Source organism: Mugil cephalus, chromosome 9 (genome assembly GCF_022458985.1).
Source record: "Mugil cephalus isolate CIBA_MC_2020 chromosome 9, CIBA_Mcephalus_1.1, whole genome shotgun sequence".
NCBI classification, from domain to species: domain Eukaryota; kingdom Metazoa; phylum Chordata; class Actinopteri; order Mugiliformes; family Mugilidae; genus Mugil; species Mugil cephalus.
In genome coordinates, this window is record NC_061778.1 from 16,380,339 (window position 1) to 16,399,449 (window position 19,111).

The 19,111-nt window shown below is 42.7% G+C and overlaps 1 protein-coding gene across 3 annotated transcripts in view; it reads left to right on the plus strand.

Annotated features, from left to right (window-relative positions):
* Window positions 1-14,937: 14,937 nt before the first annotated feature.
* bcas3 (BCAS3 microtubule associated cell migration factor) overlaps window positions 14,938-19,111 on the plus strand; it is a 282,772-nt gene continuing 278,598 nt past the window's right edge. Inside the window, exons 1-4 of one of the 3 annotated variants that reach the window (XM_047593530.1) lie at window positions 14,938-15,211; window positions 17,745-17,831; window positions 18,118-18,172; window positions 18,479-18,554. In XM_047593530.1, the coding sequence (XP_047449486.1) occupies window positions 17,761-17,831; window positions 18,118-18,172; window positions 18,479-18,554 (202 nt within the window). In that variant the 5' untranslated portion in view covers window positions 14,938-15,211; window positions 17,745-17,760. The remainder of the gene's footprint in view (window positions 15,212-17,744; window positions 17,832-18,117; window positions 18,173-18,478; window positions 18,555-19,111) is intronic. The other 2 variants (XM_047593528.1, XM_047593529.1) reach the window with 2 other exon arrangements.

Sequence of the window (19,111 nt, forward strand, 5' to 3'; positions counted from 1 at the left end):
TTCACACATTTTGTGGCTCCATCTTTGTATATGTGGCCATAAGGTGGGTGTAAGTGCACAAAAGGCACACTCTCCTCAGCAAAATTGAAACAGGGAACACAAGGAAAACACGGTTTAGGCTTAGAGAAAATATTCATGAAAAGAAAAATGGATCTAAAATTAACACTGTGACAACATCTCACGTTACATTCAAACTGGTCTTCACTTTTACATGGCATGGTTTCCTATTCTTCTGCCAGAAAATAAGTTCTTTCAACAACCTGTATCTTGGCATTAATTACTTATTATTTACTGTACATTCTATACTTACAGTAGTGTATGTGTGGAATATCACTAATTTACTTCCTGAGACTCGAGCTTTTGTTTCGTATGCATTTTGAATTTTTCCAAGGTATTTGGGATTAGTAGGACTGAAGAAGTATACAAACAAAGCATCATCTTTCAAAAGGAAGTAGTATTTTTTTGTTGTTGTTGTTGTTGTTGTTGTTTTTTTTTAAATGTCCTCGTATGTGGACAGTGGGGTTATTTCAATATTCAGATTATAATAAAGTCACCAATGTGTGACAAAATATAAAACTGTTACCTGTACATGGCTGAGTAAAACCAGACAATGAAACAATGCAAACAATGAAACGAGTACTTGCTAATTAGCCAGGTTGTAGCTCGTTGCTATTGACTAAAGCGTATGTTAACAAGCACAATGGGTTTAAATGACGCAGAATAATCTGCAATAAAACCTAAAACTTAATGTCCTCATATGAGGTCAGAACCTGAGAGCATCACAAATGTGCACCTGGTTGAATTCAATTGAATCTTAATGTTGGGTTTTGTTTGTAGCAGGTCTCCTAGACCTGCCAGACTAAATCTCAACCCTGTGGCTGTGTTGCAAAGTGTTGATCAGAGCAAGAAGAAAAGGCTTTCAGCATACATCCAGCAGCCATTCAGAAGAATCTCATCAGGTCTGGGACATCTGAATCTGGCCCAGTGCAGCATGAACTCCCATCTTTTCCAAGTCAGTATTCTCCACCACACTCTCGAGTCTCTCCACCTCTCTTGCTCTTGCTTTCTATGAGCCGCTCTCCCCTCTCTCTCTCGAGCTGCCTGCGCTGTCTGTCTAGTGTCTCCTTCAGACCGCTGCTTTGCATGCTCAGCGACGGCCGATCAATATCCCGCCCTCTGTGTCTGGCGAGCCAGGCATCACCGCTGAAATAACAACCGCTCGGCCTGTTTGTATAGAGCACTCTCTCAACTCGTCCAAGGTACTCAGGAAACTCAATGCAAAACAATCATTTACAACAACACGGCCGGCGGAGAGCACCGAGGTGGGGAAGTTTGTTCTAGAGAGGCAACGGGCTCTGGACCGGTGTCTGGCTGTCCTTTATATAACAAGAAAGCTACATTAAATGATTTGGACTGATGAGTCCAGCATGGCATTATTAATGACGCCGAGGACTACGCTCCGGTTGCAGCTGAGACACACGGAGCCCCTCCTGAGACTGGAGAGAGCCCGGTGGGATGACTTCAGTGTTCCAGCACTTATTCTGATAATACAACAACATACTTCTGATAATGCAAGCCAGATGCCAGAGCTCCAAACGCAGGTGCTCAGTGGGCTAGTGTTAATTGCTGCTAATTGGTGTAGCAACACATCAAGGCATATGTGGTCTGTGTGTATTATAGTGAGAACAGGGGGGAGTATCATGTCTTTCGGCGCAAGGAGTATAAGATTATCTATAAGCTCAGTGCGCTGTTTCCAGTTCTACTTAATGCATACTCAAAAAATGTGACATTTGTAATGGCAAAGACATCTCTTTGCATCTTTTACGTTGTCTTCCTTTTTTTTTTTTTTAATGCGTTTAGCTTTATTCTGAGATACTTTAGTCTCCACCATAAGAGAGCTTGTCTGCACTGAAAAACAGCATCACACCACGCATGCCGTAATTACAACAGTGTTTTGGTCCGACCACAAGAGGGCGCAGCTTCCTATTTAACCGTTGCAGCACTCTTTCCTGAAGAAGAACATTTTAGATGCCTTGCATTCTGTCATTATTCTTCCGCATATGTTGCGGAGCTACTGTGTCAGCCTCCCTTAGACTGCAGTATAAATGAATCTATGAAACTTTGGAGTAAAACCGAAGGTAATTACACCCATAAATCTGGTAGTTATGCATGACTGAAAAGACAAGGCACAAAGGAACAATTCACCCGACAGCCAGACCATAAACTTGATCTGTAAACTGAAATGGATGCTGACAACGGACATGAGTCCTTTTGGAAGTGACATCCACAATATCGTAGACGAGGTTTTGAATTGTTTTCCATTGTTTAATTCTAAAAAAGTATAATTAGTTTGCTAGAGCCCTGTGCATCTCAACAACACACAGACTTTTCCAGCATTTGCAGGTGTTTCCGTGTATAAATAGAAAGGCCTTAGGGGATGTTCTGGTGCTGCACAGTGACAAAACAGATGCATCCGATCCTTTTGTCGCTGCTATGAATCAACAGGAACAATCTGAAGATATTCACAGTGTGACACGGAAAGAATCTGAGGCTGAAAAGCAGAATGAGATGGGCAGTGCTCGAGAAATAGATCCACCGGCATATGAACTCTTTTCGTTTGATCTTAGTGATAGCCACCGTATTGATGCCTTCCGCGATTATTTCCGCTTCCTGCAGCCTGCTCCGGCTCTCCCGAACGCAGGCCCGGGTGCCTGACTTGCAGCACATGACTTCTTTAAAGAGCTCGGAGGGGTCTCGGAGACAGAGGGAAGCGAAAGCAACGGAAGAGGAATAGAGGAGGACAGGGTAGAGGAAGAGATAGAGGAGCCGGAGGAGGAGGAGGAGGAGGAGGAGGAGGAGGAGGGGAGCCGGACGAGATGAAAGAAACAGCTGTATACAAATGACAGGCTTCCATACACCACCACCACCAGCACCGCCGCCCGCCACAACCACCAACCCCCCCCCCCCCCCCCACCCCACGGTGATGTTGCCCTGTGCGGTCATCGAACAGCTTCAAAGAGCCAGGCAGGCGAGACGAGGCGAGGCGAGCAGGCCGAATCCTCAAAGAGACAGCCTCCCTCTCCTCCTACTCTAACACTACAGCCTCTGACACACGAGCACAATCTTCCTCGTCCATGCCTCGCCCCCCCATCGCATGTAAAGAGCCGTGAGAAGGAATGGCAGAGGGGGAGGGGGAGGAGGAGAGGAATGAAGTGACTTTATCACAGCCATATACTCAGTAGAAGTGACAGGCTCTTTTGTGGGAGAGACCAGCATATGCATTCGCTCCTCTTATTTTCCACATTTCGCTAATAAAGCGAGGAATCTCACATGTGCGCGAGAGTGGCATGTACAGCGTGTCCGCGTTGGTCCTTTGCTTTTCGTATAGTGTGCGTACAGTCATGGGCCCAAGTTCAGTTTTGGGTCTGATGTCAGTAGGATCATCAGGGGGGCATTCACAACAGTTTTCAATTACCATATTTTTTTTTTTTTTTTCTTTTAAACAAACGGTCTGTTCTGTACAGGCATGGCTTCAACGCCCACAGCACTGTTTGAGGAAAAACAGTACATTGTGAGTGGCGTCCTCAGAACAAACAGCACATCCGCAACCGTTTTCAATTACCATTCTTCCCTCAGACAGATCCTCAAGCAGCCCACTCTGAATAGGTTTGAACACGTATTTCTAGTGGGACACGACGCAGCGCCTTCACTCGACGTTGCTTTGTCAACAGTTCTTAATTACTGTAAATTAATTATTGTCCTTAAATAAATGTGCAATCATCGCATTCTGTGCAAGCACAGTTTGAACAGTCACTTCAGTGTTTTCGGCGGCTTTGCTAATCGAAACATGTTTACTACAGCTCTCACTTACAGGTGTTGTTGCATGGCTGCCTATGAGACACACAGAAGGTCTTTTAGCTCCATCTAGCTACGTTTTTAGCTACGTTAGGTACTTGAGAAGTCTTCGGGAGCTTGGGTGACTAATGCTACGTAGTTCAATGTGGTCAAATAGTGCGACATTTATTGGTACAGGTGAATCTAACCCCCTGCCAGCAGCAGCAGCCCTTCCAAGCAGGACAATGCAGTCTGCTACGCCATGAAAATGCTTAGGAACTATTTTGCAAGACATTGAAAACAGGTTAAGGTGCTAAAACTCCATAGATCCCAAATAGAATCTATAGGACGCACTGGAACAAATCCCTCCCCTCGATCCATAGGTCCCAAAGGCTCCTACTGTTCCCTACATCCTGGTGCCAGCCACCTCAGGGGGACAATGTCCATCATCCAGTGAGTCAGAACTGTTTCGGAAGAACAAGGGAGGCTTACACAATATTGTATGTCTATTAAAATTCATCATCTCACGCTACAATGTTCACATCGGCTTTTTGATATTCGCTTCAAGGCCACCACAAACACAATTTACTCAACTACTTGGATCATTCAAATACAATTTGTTCCATTCAAGCAATGTGAATGTAATATGTAAGCAGGTTTGAAGGGATGGTGAATTTGGACAGCCTAATCCCTGACATGAGACCCATCATAGTGTATTTGTTACTATATATACACATTGTTTTGTCCATTTATATTTAGAAAATACGCATAAATGAAATTGAATAAAGTGGCAAGAGAAAAGAAATATTTAATTTGTTTCCGACTCACATTTTATCTTTAGTTACTAGTCGCAAAGACTGTGTAGTGGACAGATCTGGCAATGGTGTCCCTGTGATAGGCAAAGAAAGAGGATGATGGGTAACAAATGCCAATTTGGCTGCGAAACAAACCAACCTGAATCCATCCCATTCCCCTCACCTTCACCATACCTAACTATCATGATCAGGAATGACAGCGCTTGGGTGCAGGCCAGTACCTTTTCAGCACAGACACATGATGGATATGGACATGCCTTTCCAAAGAGAAACACGGCAAGGTAATCTACGAAAGCCGTGTAGTTTTCTGTCATCTTTTATTCAAGATTTATTTCAAGACATCATACCAGGATCTCATCCTCTTTTTTATTTTTTTTTATTTTAACCTAGCCACCTGAACCTGCTCAGTTTGGATGGTGGAGGAGGAGGAGGAGGAGGTGTTTTGATTTCAGGGATGTCATCATCGAGAAGACATGCAAGGCTGGACGAGCTCACGCCGCCGCCTTCAGACGCACTCACGCTCACACATACTGTGCAACAGCCCTCAGTCACTCTGTCCCACCCTTTATTGGCCTGGGCTGGTAAATATGGCCGGGTGTGTGAGAATCTCATTACCACAACACAAAGCAGAATTTCCTCTGAGGATTGGTGTGTGTGAGAGAGAGTGAGACAGCGCTTGTGTATGCAAAAGTGAAATAGAGCGAAAGTGTGCATGTGCTGGCATGGCTATCACAAAAGTGTATATTTATATACACTTGTGTGTATTATGTGTGTGTGTGTGTGTGTGTGTGTGGTGTGTGTGTGTGTGTGTGTGTTAGGCAGGCTCAATCAGCAGCAGGCTGATGGGGAAGGAGAGTGAGGCAGCTGGGGCCTCCTGCCCAGGCCTTCAATTTCCCTCCCAGTCCAGCCACTGGAGTGTGTAATTACTATGGGGCCGGCCTGGGGGCTGGCATGGCGCGCGCACACACACACACACACACACACACACACACACACACACACACACACACACACACACACACAGTCTCTCCGTATCCACCCTACCACAACCACTACCAACCCCCAAGTCACACACCTCCCACTAATAGCACCTCCTCACCACCGCCACCGCCACATACACACAGTTAAGAAACACGTCAGCCTCCCTCCCCTGGCCTGTAGTTCATCCTAATGCCCCGTGTTGCCCTGGGGTGGCTGAGCATCTATGATCCGCGACAGAGAGAACACTATGAAATCCCTCGCAGCTCTCACTTCACAGACACATTGGAAAGAATCCACTCCTCCATCATGACACAAAGTATAGATTTCATATTAAGTTACTCTATATTTCTTCTTGTGATCTGCTGCCAAGTCAGCTGTGTTTGCATTCGCATTTAAGTGGTGTGTTTATAGATTTTTTCTTTTAAAAAAATATGAAGTCAAGAAGATCTATACCTAAAAGTGACAAATACAAGCTCAATACTGAAGACCAAAACTGCACCCTTGATGCAGTTTTCATCTGACATTAACATATTCTCTGAGTAAGTGCAGCTGTGAATGCTGAAGACAGAGGAGAGGATAATATTGCATCAGCAAGGCTTTGTCTGGGTCACTGTGACCACATCTCAGACAGGTGTAAATATAGCAGGACCACAATCCTATGAAAGAAAAGCAAACTGGTCCAACTCTGACTTTTCCTTCTATTCTATGCCATTGTGTTCCTCGATGTGCGGTGCACCATGCTTGTTGGCAAGCCAGAATCTTCCATTTGATCAATTTGCATAGAAGCGATTTAATCACAGTGCAGACAGAAAGGTTGATAGCAGGTGTATAAATGTGCATAAATGTGGATTGAACACCATGGATGGATTGGTTTGTTGGTCAGTCAGTTGGTCAGTTGGTCAGTTGGTCAGTCGGTTGGTGGATTGATTGGTTGGTTGGTTGGTTGGTTGGTTGGTTGGTTGGTTGATTGGTCGGTTGGTTGGTTGACTGGTTGGTTGGTTGTGGGACTGTAGAAACCAAAAAATTGTATTGTATTGCACCACCGCTACCATCCCAGTGAGAATGACTATATATATATATATCATAATTTAGGTTTGGGTGCTGTTTTTGTTTTTGTCACCCTCCTCCCCATCCTTCTTTTATTTTGCTCCTCTTCCATCTTTTATTACAGGAACCTGGGGGACAAGGATCCCTTTTATCCCATCCTCATTGACCCTGCTCATTCATCCCCTCGACCTATCTCATTCCATACCTTTGACCCTTCTCATCTCTCCATCCATTTCCCTCACATCCTGTCTACCAAAAAAAAAATAAAAAATCTTTTGCATCAGTTAAGATGTGGTCTTTAGTAGTGAATGTACCTTAAGCATGGTACTTCAACTGAGGAGGGTTTGGAGGTCTCACCATTATTCCCCCTTACCTTTTTGACATACAATACAATTTTTATTTGAATGTGAGGGCAGTGGAGTCAGGTAAAAATATGTGAGGTAAGTATAATTACATGAGAATTTAAGTACAATTGTGTGTTGTGATACAAAAAACAATCAGACAAACAAAAAACGGTGAACCTTCAGAAATAAACTGCAGGAATCCTTCAGATATCCTCTAGATTAGGAGTTGCTACGGTGGCAGTGCAGTGTCACGCCGCTGCCAAGTTGGAAGCTCATTAGAAGAACATTGATCTGAGCAAACTCAGACAACAGGATTTCAGTCTTATGGGTCAATGAGTCAACCCTCCTTGGCCTCTAATAAAGTCAATTAAGTGCAACCTTAAGGATTTACATTTCCATTGAAATGTATTTGCTCGGCCCGGCAGGGGACGCGATGTCACGTTACACGATAAACACTGATCTGTGAGCAGTCACAGCAATCTGATAGCGTGACCATGTACTAAATATACTGATGAAACACTCCAGAATAACGACTTCTCCATTTTCAAACAGAGCGCATTAGTGACTCTATTGGCCGAACCATCACATCCACTCCATGAAAATTAAACAAAGGTAAACTTGACTTGACCTGGCAGTCTGTTAGAACATCTGGAAACCTTGTATCCCTGTATGTAAGACTGACACACCATATTGTATAGTTATTTAGGTGCAGCTCCTGACCGGCCACATTAATTACCTGTGACAGTGAGGTTTTGATTTTAGCCTTGAGAAACAGTCCTGCACAAAAAGCAAAGTGAAGAAGCTTTCTTAAATAATGTCTTACAAGTATTTGGCCTGTGCCACCTTTGCCTTTTAAACAGCACCTCTCCTCCTCTGCACAGTTTTTCAAGGTACTTGGTTGCACAGTCACTTAGAGAACTTGTCACCGTTGTCATGTGGATTTAGTCTCTGGCCTCTTCATGTAATCCCAGACTCACTCCATGATGTTGAGATCAGGCCACAGTAGGGGCCAAGACCATCTGTTGCAGGCCCCATTGATCTTTTTTTGTGGCTGAAGATAGTTGTTTAGGACTTTTTTTTAAGGTGCCTTCTTCGTAGCAAAATGTTCAAATGCCATTGTATGCACATTACATTAATTCCATTAATTAATTACAACTGCTTTAAATGAAGTCAGAAGATGAAGAATTGATGGGTGGTCCCGGCCTCATCAACCTGCCCACTCTTCATGGGTTCTAGTCATTCATTCCTACTGGAATGTACATCAGTCGTAACATCATGACCACCTTTCTAATATTGTGTAGGTCTGCCTGGTGCCTCCAAAACAGTTGTGACTCATCAGAGAATGGACATGGTACCTTCTGAGGGTGTCCTGGAGACAGTACACCCTTGTTAGTGGGGGCTTTTGGGTCCTATGGGTTCAGGGGAGGATCCTCTTTGGATCAGGCTTGTCCCTTGTGTTTTTATGTGTGTGCTTTGTGTCTGTTTAACAGATACATTTATCATCTTGTACCTCTCTCCTCCCGCTCCTTGTCTCTTCGAAGTATGCTTCAAATACATGAGTATCTTCTGGGGGCTGCTCATATGAATGTGACCAGAATCCTGGCCACCGTCGGCTTTGTGCTTGCTCTTTGGGGGAGTCTGAGGCTCTGGGCTCTATAAACTGTCTTGAGACAATTTTTATTGCTATTGATGCTATATAAATAAAATTGAATGCATGGTCACGGATAAACCTCACTACATATCGGGGCTGGTGATGCAATCAGACAGTCCATTGTCTTTTTTGCACCTTCAGGATGCATACAAATTGTATGTACTCATCACATAATAATAATAATAATAACACAATTCTTTGTGTGTTGTTTTTGCCTGTAACTATTGTCTGTCGTACGTGCTGTCGTCCAGATTTGAAAGGTGACCGTTAAATAAAATTAAAAAATTGTTTTTCTAGCCGCTAGTGTCAACGTTGCCTTTTCCAAACCTTGGTGGTGATGTGTGCACTTGTTTCAGCAGCCTCAAAACAACAGGCAGATTTGAACACCACTCCTTCATATAAGCACATTTTAATGGGACACACACTTACAAGGTGTGCCTGACAGTATCTAACAGAGGCACCGTGTGCGCGTGTATGAGTGTGCGTCACGTTTTAATGCTCTTCATCCTCGCGTGTGTCTTGTGTGCGTGCATGCGCGCGCGTGTATGCGCGCGTGTTGTCGCCCTTGTCCTCCTCCGCACAGCGGGAACTTATACACACTCACCGGTGGGCCCTGGGACAGGCAGACAATTAAACAGGTCAGCGTGGGGTAACCTCGGCCGGCCTGCGGGGGGCGGTAGACACGCAGCTGGAGGTAGCAGGACAGGCGAGAACAGCAACACCTCCGACGGACATGCTCTCTGTTTCACAGGCAGACACAGAGGGACACACACACACACATGCGCACACACATGCACACACATGCATCTAGCCAGCAGGAGAGAAAGATGATTAAGAAGTTACAGAGTGGAGAAGAAGGAGCACTTCTGGACACTGACCTCCACTCTGAACTTCTGAAATTACACAAAGAGAGAGAGAGAGAGAGAGAGAGAGAGAGAGACAGAGAGAGAGAGAGTACCTATTTCACACCTTGGACCAAAGATGTAACAAGAAGAATTACAGGAAACTTAAAGGATTTTCTCTTTTCTCTCTTTTCTTTTTCTCGTCATAGTTTCATTGCCACAGGAGCAACCGTAGAACTGTGGCTTCCTAAAGGTGTGCCAGGCTACATTTAACATTCACACCAGTTTTAGAGCAATCCGCATATAGTAATATATGTGTATATATATATTTAAATAAGTTACATTGTACTCATTATTCTGCCCTTTACTCTCTGTTCTTGTCTAACTCATCATGCTGAATGCTTATTCCATTTATCCCCTGCTCCACTCAGAGTGTATTTTTTTCCCTCCCCTCTTGCAGAGATGTAGCAACAATTAAGAAAACAGGTGCCTCACAGTGTCTGAACAAACTTCAGCCGCGGCTCGTCTGTGATAAAAGCAGATTAAAGCCTTTCTCTGTGTTTGCGTGGTAACTGATTGCCAAGGCAATGCTATTCTTGTTTGCTATTGCAGGCGAGGCGGAATTACCTCGATTTTGTACAAAATAGTCAATTAAATTAACTGTGAAAGGCTATTTATTTTAACCCGGGGATACATTTTTTTTCTCTCTCTCTCTCTCCTCTCGTAGATGTTTTTTTGTGTGTGTGTGTGTTTGTGTGTATGTGTGTGTGTTTATGGGGTAGAGGGTGGGGGGCAGCAGAAGAGGCAAAATTGGCAGGAGAACAAAGAGGGAGGATTCAGGGGGAGTTTCAGAGCTGGAGTCACACTGCCATCAGGTGGGCCGAGGCGAACACTGCAGAATGGTGTCTGCACGGAGACGTCCTCTCTGTGGGGAGACACGGCAAACGCAGAGGTGGTATTTTCAGTCGGTTACCGCAAGACCTTTCTCCAAATCCCGCATCCTTGTTCTGATGAGATGTTTGTGATACTGTGGTAACTTTCGAGTCTGCCCAATATTTGGAGCCCCCATCGTAACACACATTTTGCTCCCGGTCGTGACATGCAGCATTTAACCTGGATTTGTTATCTGGTTGATAACTTGTAGTCACTGGAATAAAGGAGTGTCTACCTCTGTCTTGGCAGTAATACTGAACATCTCCTTTCAGTATGGTACATGCTACATGGAAAGCTTAAAACACATCACCATAACTTGCAAAATATTAAATCACATAGTGCTGATGACAACATGTGTGCATTTTATTTGAAATGGTATTTGTGTCAGACTTCATTAAACATAGTGAGAAGACTGAGGGTTTCAGACCTTTCAAATGTCCTGCACCATGCTGCTCTCAGCCCATACTGTTGAGATGACCACATGACACATAAGGAGCACATATCCAAAAAGTTTAATCAAAAGAAAATGCTCCACAATGAAAAATACTGCACTGATCTGATCTGCCATAACCTCCTGATTTTGTGCAAAGAAATATATTATATTAACAATAATAATAGGAAAACTTCATGAGTTAAGTAAAATAATTTTCATCCTCAACAACACATAACATAATTTCACGTAGTTTCTTTATCCGAATAAGATATCCACGCACAATCTTCATATCTAATGTAAATGAGGTATACAAAAGCATACAGCACGGTGATGTTTGTTAGCACAGCTCAGCAAGCAGGAGATTTATCTTCTAACAGATGCATCGCAACACCAGCTGACGTCCAAATGAATACAAATAGACCAAAAAAAAAAGAAGAAGAAAAAAACAAAAACACAATGCAGCACCAGAAACACAAGGTATGGCGCGCACGCATGCGCACACCGGCGCCTAGTTAAATGAGGCATGTGATACACTGTAGTGGAATGTGTATGACAGTAAGACAGAGAGAATAATTGTGACTGCGAGATAGAGCAAATGATGTGCTGGAGGGGAAGTAAACAATGCCAGTTCCTGTGATAGACTGCAGAACACTTTCCGTCTCATTGACTTTGAATAATTTTTCACATCAAATGAAAAGTAATTACATCACAACAGCTCATGCTGAATGGTTTCCTCCCTCGCCGCCTTTGTGTGTCTGCCTGCGTGCATATATGTGTGTTCAGCACGATGAGAATTTATGCTGGTCAGTGATTTAATTAAGTCATTCATGATGTCAAACAAGAGGTGATGCTGGAGCTCACCGTCTGCAGGGTAGATCATGCGCTCGGAGCTAAACTCTGCTCAGACACCACACACAAACTGTCAGTGGTGGGATGTAACCAGCCACAGTTACTTGGAAAATATATGTGGTTAAATTACAGTTACTAATCGATATGCTAGTAAGTACAAAGAGGCTACATGCAAACATGTTCTTTCCCTTGTGTGGCGTTTTTCCCGTGCAGAAACGACTTCTTTTCTGCATATTTTTTACACAATACAACAAAGCCATTGGGACAAATCTGAACGTAACACCATCAATGGCGGGGTTAGGGATGTCTCCCGAGGAGCCGTCTACACATGTAAACAGCTCCTCTTGTTTGGCAGACAAACATTTTGAGATTTGTTTGGTGAGCAGCTCTCTTGTTTGAATTTGTATCGTCTCTCTTCTGTCAATCAAATTACCGCTCGTTGCTCCAGGCGACTGGCATCCGCAGTGCTCGCAACCAGCAAACCACGCCGCGGTGGGTGGCCGTGTCATCAGGCAAGAATGTCTTTTAGTTCGGGGAAAACAAACAATATTTTCCTTTGGAAAAGGGGCTCTAACAATGCGATACTTTTTGTTTTTTAGCTTGTTTAGCGAGGGTGAAAATGCTGCCAACAACAAAATGCTGTTGTCTAACTTGCCTAAGAAAGTTAACCCCTTATAGGGCACTCATTGAAATGCTTGGAAATTCAACATTTCAACTGTATTGTATTGTAGGAAATAAGACGACTTTGAAATTTGTCTAAATTTTTCATGTTCATGTAGAAGATCAAGATCACTGGAGTTTCCATATGTGGTTCATTCCCCTTAACTATATATATGTGTGTGTGTATTATATATTTAGACCGATAGAACGTTAGTGCTGATTCAGACACTTGTCAACATTATAACATTAGAAAAAAATTAGACCTGTGGTCTTCATGCTACCTAAAAAAGCAGTTATGCTCAGCATTCATGAGGTGGTCCTTGCAGACCACATCTGACATTTGATGTTTCCTCGATCTTGATTGGCTCGTCGAAAACCACATGGCTCTAAACCTCATTGAGAGACGCGGGGTCACAGTTTAAATGTGTGCTGAAGTTACCCAACAGCGGATGGTTGCTTGTCCCATAAAAGGTTAATGTAAGCGGAAGAGTCCTCTTCTGCCCTTATTAATATACACTCTATGTTTTCAATAGTTCAATGAAACAACACTAGAAACAGTAGAAAACAACCAAGCAGTGAACTGAGCCTTGCAAAAAAAGGATCCTTAAGAACTGCTGATTTGCATAAACCAGTGAGGGGTTACAAAGTCTTTTAGACAGTCATCCATCCAAACTTAGCTCTGCAAGAAGTGATTTTCTATACTGAGCTACCTCTGACTCCATCATTTTATGTTTACACTTTTTGCATAGTTGCTGCAACGTAGACCTTTGAGGAATGTAATTCCAGTTCTGTATATGTGTTGCACATGACAGACTTGACAATAAAGTTGACTTTGAAAAAAAAAAGATCTGTTCATATCAACATGAAAACAACATCCCAAAGCTAAAGTAAGGTGGAGGCAGCATCATGATTTATGCTTTGCTGTTACTAGGGCTGAACAACTTGTCATCAAGTTTATAAATTTGTCCTCGAACATAATGCCAGCATAGCCGTTGATTTAAAGCTTAGTATAAGTGAGGCTGAACTGAAGCAGCTGTAACCTGCAACTACTGTTTTGCATTTATTGGACTCACTCTTTCTTCCCAACAACACCGTGAATGTCAAATTTGCAGACAATATGATATTGCAAGATTTTACTGTTTTATTTTTCAGCATTGTTCATTATGGGGTATGGACCTAGATGACTTACTGAGATGCTGAGAGTTGATGTCTGATCTATTTGTTCATTTTAAGTTGCTTTTCTCAAATTATTGGCAGTTTCAGTCTTTTGGTCTGCACAACAAGAGTAATAAGAATCAAAAGGACAGGATAAACTAGTTCCATTGAGGAAGCATGAATAGGGGATGAGTTCTTGGTTTCTGCTAAGTAATAGGAGGTCAGTAATGAGCAACAGTGCTAATGTGTGGGTGTATGATGATGTTCTGAATGAACTGCTGAAGCCACTGTGTGTGCACACCGGTGCTTCATTTCTACAAGCGACAGGAGACGATTGCAGCATGCTTGTCCTTGAACTTTACTTTTTTTTTCTCGTGTGTGCACATAAAGACAAGTGCCACAGTGCTGGAGTGTCTCTGCCATATGTCATCATCTTCTTATACACCGAACAGCCATTATAGTGCCATAATATAATGTCACTGATAATCTTATTATTATGGCACCTGTCAGTACAAACACATTGTGAATATGTAATATTCGTTTAATTTAAGACTATCCTTTTACAGAACAACCTGAAATTGCTTTATGGGGCAAGAAACCATATTTGGTAACTTAGGCACGCATTTTAAATTGCGTCCCTGTGCCTCTCAGAAGCACGTGGAATTTAATAACATTTTCAGGTCAAGTCCTTGTCAAATGTGGTCTGCTAGGTCCACCTCTGCATGAACACTGAGCATAATTGCTTTGATTGGTACCATGAAGAAGTGGCCTAATGTTGTGTAATGTGACAATGTGTATGTTGACAAGTGCCTGAATCAGCACTTATGTTCTTGATTTTTTCCATGCAAATAATAATAATAATACTAATAATAATTAAAAATAATAATAATAGTAATAAAATCACAATATTAAAACAGTAAACGGATGCTTTACTATCCGACTAACACTCTAGGGTCGGAATTTCGAATTTCCAAGTATTTCAATATTTTCATAAAGGGTTAAGAAAAATAAATGTAATTTTTTTTCTGTGCTGCTCAGTTCTGGGTCCCAGTGTTGTGTTATGTCCGTTACTCTTACCAAAATAGCGCGACCCCTAGTGGACAAACCAGACAGTTTTATTGAAAAATAGCATTTAATGTACTCAATGTACTTTTCACATTTCATCCCAATATATTCAACCCGCGGGCCAGACTCCGCCCTCTGAGAGGCCGGTTCTAGCACCCGGACCGCATGTTTGAAACCCTTAATTTAGATGGTTGTGAATAATATTGATGCCAATTTACAGCGCAGTCTCGCGATACCACACGGTAATGACAGGTGCAGTACTACAACTCCTCGGTGTTTGTAACTTTTAATGAGAAAAAAGCTTATTACTCTTCTCTTCGCTACAGTACAAGACACGGGGTTCATATTTTAATATGTGCGTGCCTCTTTTCTAATAGGCGACGTCGTCATTAGCCCCGCCTTTACTGCCGCTTGATTGGCTGGACCACAGTGTGTCTGTGCTGTGATTGGCTGCCAGAGACACAACACAGTTCCGCAAATCTAGCCTGCTTGTGTTTTGACATTTTTTTTCTGGTTTGTTTTTTTTTTCTTTTCTCCCAAGAGATATTTGGGCCACCGACACAAGTGCAAATCCAACGGGACTACCAGCTCACAACACCACGGTTCGTGTCTGTATTTGCTCTAAAATAATGTCTTATTGAAACGCCGCGTCGCTTTTACACCACAATAACCCGAGTTATATTAGCCAAAGCTAGCAGGCTAAGTTAGCTCCCATCTGTCTTCACAACTTTAGCGTTAGCCTGTAGCGGTGCTGTGTTGCCTGGACAGTTGTCACAGTGGTTGCGTGGATACATCTTCGGGACGTGTTATGGAGGCCGAGAGAGCTAAAATGTCTCAGCCTGCTGAAGAAGCTCATCCTCTACAAACACGAGGGACACTGCTCATTAGAAATAGCCTCGTCTCTCTCCTGCTGTTGATACCGTTGCGTAAGGGTTTGGCTCGTGTGATGATATCGCCTTTAGTGTCCTTGCATACACTGTTCAGTGGTCTTGTCAGTCCCGGTAGCTGTTTCGAGATAATATGAAGACAGTTCAATGTTGCCAGAGACGTGTCTGTGCTTCATACTCAAGCTTTCTGCTTGTATTTATACAATGTTGTGTCTTGAGGATGCTGTTGTTGTGCCAGCAGATGTTTCAGTATTCTGCCTTTGTCATTCCTTCTATAAGAGGTTGGACGTATATTTTAGGTAAAGAAAGAAGGCACAGCTTTGGACATTCAGTATTTATTAAAGGGGTTGAATGAATGCCATTGATTTGGGGTACTTTTCTGCAATACCCCTTAGACCAGGTGATGCCAAACCCATTTTAGTTTGGGGACTGCACACACCACAATTTTATCTTAAGCAGGGCCAGGTCCATTTGTTTTAGTGCGAAGAAGAACAAGTAAAATAGGAGAATGTTTACGTTTAATAAACTAATCTCATCTTTTACCAAAACTTGGTCCTCACTAGGGTGTGCTGGAGCCTATCTCAGCTATCATTGGGTGACATTTAATAAACTATCCCATAAAATAAAATGAAATTTCTTAAGAACAATAAATGCAGTTTGGGCTCTTTGCTGTCTGCTGTTGAGTCCTGGGTGTCAGTGTTGTGTTCTGTACACTCCTCTTACTAAAACAGTGGACACATTAGACATAACAGTTATTTTCATTGATAAATTAGAGTCTTTGTAATTTTCGCGCCTTGCAGATTCATACTGCGGTCCAGATCAGACCCTGTGGCAGGCTGTATGTTTGACACCTGTGAGAAATTGATCATCATGATGTCACACAGCTCTTTGAATGCCATGTTAGCTAAGAATAGCTGTAGTACTGTTACCCAAAGACCTTGTGTAGAAGTAGTATTTAAACGTGTGTGAGTGGCTTGGTGTACACCGATCAGCCACAACGTTAAAACCACTGACAGGAGAAGTGAATATTGTTGACCACGTTCTGACAGTTCTACGTTCTGCTGGGAAACATTTGGACCTGGCATTCATGTGGCATGTTACTTAGACATGTAGCAGCCACCTAGACCAGACCATAACGTATTGGACAGATGACATCTGGACGTGGCCTTGCTCACGCACCTTGCTCAGATCTCAACCAGAACGACATGTTTATCTTGTAATACCTCGTTCAGGATGATTTGCCTAAAGCTTGGCACTCACGGACATCACCACGGAACGGGTTTCCACATTTGTAATCGTTTGGCAGGACTTTACTGCACCTGTCTTCACTTGTTGTTTTGAGTTTTGTGTTCTGCTCAGTTAGGTTGAGATTAGGTGCCAGTGCAGAATATTCCACTCCTGAGTTGCTTTCACTGAATGCTACGAAGCGTTCTACATCTGCACTGCGAAGCGCTTTCCAATTTCTTTGCTACATTTGGCTGCGTCCGAACCCACAGCGTATCCCTAAACACTGTAAGATTCATCTGACTCCTTCTTTCTTCCGTCACATCAACACTCGTGACCCAGTGACTCTGGAAGCTACAATTGACCATCCATGTTGTATGCTTTCAATAATATAATGAGTCTTCTCTATTTTTTCTCAATAAAGAAAATAAAAGTGTAATAGGAGAATAGAATTTTTCTGTCCTTGAGGTTTGTGAGTTTTGTTGTCGTCTCCTCGTTATGATAAAATATTAAATGATCTCCCGCAGGGCGTAAGGCTCAGCTGTTTGCCACTTTAACTTACTCTTTGAGACACACTTCTCGTCATCAAACACCAAGGTCATGGTTGTGTGGTTAAAGAAGCACTAGCTCCTTCCTGCCACTTGATTATAGCTTATTTTCTTTTCCTTGCATTAGCGGTTTATGGGCTTCCGTCATCCAGTGTAATGCATTTTACACACATTTGGCTTTGATAGTGCCAGTTCATTCGTGAATTGATTTAGCAATTTATAAAGAAACATTCTGTGGTATGAAACATTTCTCTTCTCTGATTTAGACAATAATAATATAAAAGCCTATTCGTAGGGACGTGTGAAGACTTTGTCTTGGTCAGCTTTGTGTAGGCTGCCATTCAGACTAAATCGAAAACTACACTTATTAACGCTGCACTTGGTGACTCTTCAAAGAAAAGTTAGTTTTATGATAACTTTTGCATCCTGCGTACATGCAGTTTGATTGTCCCCTTGTCCCGTTTTTACTTCATCAGGAAAAATTCACTCAAAATGGCATCGGACTCCCCGCGCAGGCCGAGTCGCTGTGCTGGAGGGGTGTTGGTGAGAGCACAAGCTGCTACGTAAGGACAGAAATCTCTACTTCTTATTGTATCAGAAATATGTGTGACCATGATATTATATGTGCTGTGTGTCTGTAGATGTCTGTACTATGTGTCCATGAACCTGACCACAAAGAAAATGGAATTGTTTGCATAAATGTTTGTATAAATGTTGTATAGTTTATACAGTCCTTTAAATATTTTCCCACTTAGACTTTATCATGTTTTTTGAAAAAAAGCATACAGGAAGAGGAACATTACAGTGTAATATCTCGCTGGCAATGACATGATCCATTTGCTCTTGCAGGGAGCAGTCGTACATGGAAAGTGTAGTGACTTTCCTGCAGGATGTGGTCCCCCAGGTAACTTTCCTCCATTCGCGCGCTACTGATTTTAATTTGTAAAGCGAGTTTTGAGTTTCTTGTGTGTTAACTGTGTGAATGAGTGGAAAAATCAACTGTAGTTTGACAGATCAGTCGGCCACGTGCTACTGACGAACCTGCGTGCACAGAACACTGTGGTGTTGAGGAAGCTACAGAGAAATAGCAAAACATCCATATTTTGTTCAGCTGGCAGTGTCATTTATTCTTTCATCCGCCACAGGGGCCTTATGCTGGACTAACACACTCAATATTGTTCTATTTCTCTTTTTGACTGTTCAAACTCAGGCATATACCGGCGCTCCACCCACTGATGAAAAAGAGAAAATCATTTGGGTTCGCTTTGAGAAGGCTGATGTCAACGGTGAGTCTTCGTGGTTAACGAAGGTTTTAGTATTCGCTTCAGTACAGTCATCTCTGTGTTCTGTGTTTAAAATTAGATACACCTTGCTAGTAAAATGTTGGACCCCTTTTACCCTCAGAACTGCCTACACACACGTTTACATGCAGAGCTTAATCGAGCTGTACTCAAAATTCTACTGTCTGACCTCAGTCTGTGTTCCAGTTTTATGCAGCGGAAGAAAGTTGAATAATTGACAGGAATATGTCCTCCTCCTCCACACTAGGTGGTGATATGTGTCTTTTCAGCAGGTTAATACCACGTTAATACGGCCCGATTTCCGGGTTGACCTATTATGTCATATAATCATATAATAAACAAGAGTCGTTCATGCGGCAGACTGGCATTTCAGACATTAACCATAGGGATAATAGTACATTTTTAATCACGTACGTAATGTTCGCGCTACTTCTGGTGCAGATAAGATGCATGCTATCCCTCAGACGGTTCTTCTACAGGCTCCGTTTATCTTGTTCTTCTTCTGCGACTGGCTTTCTTGGATGTTGTTGTTCCGGGGTCAC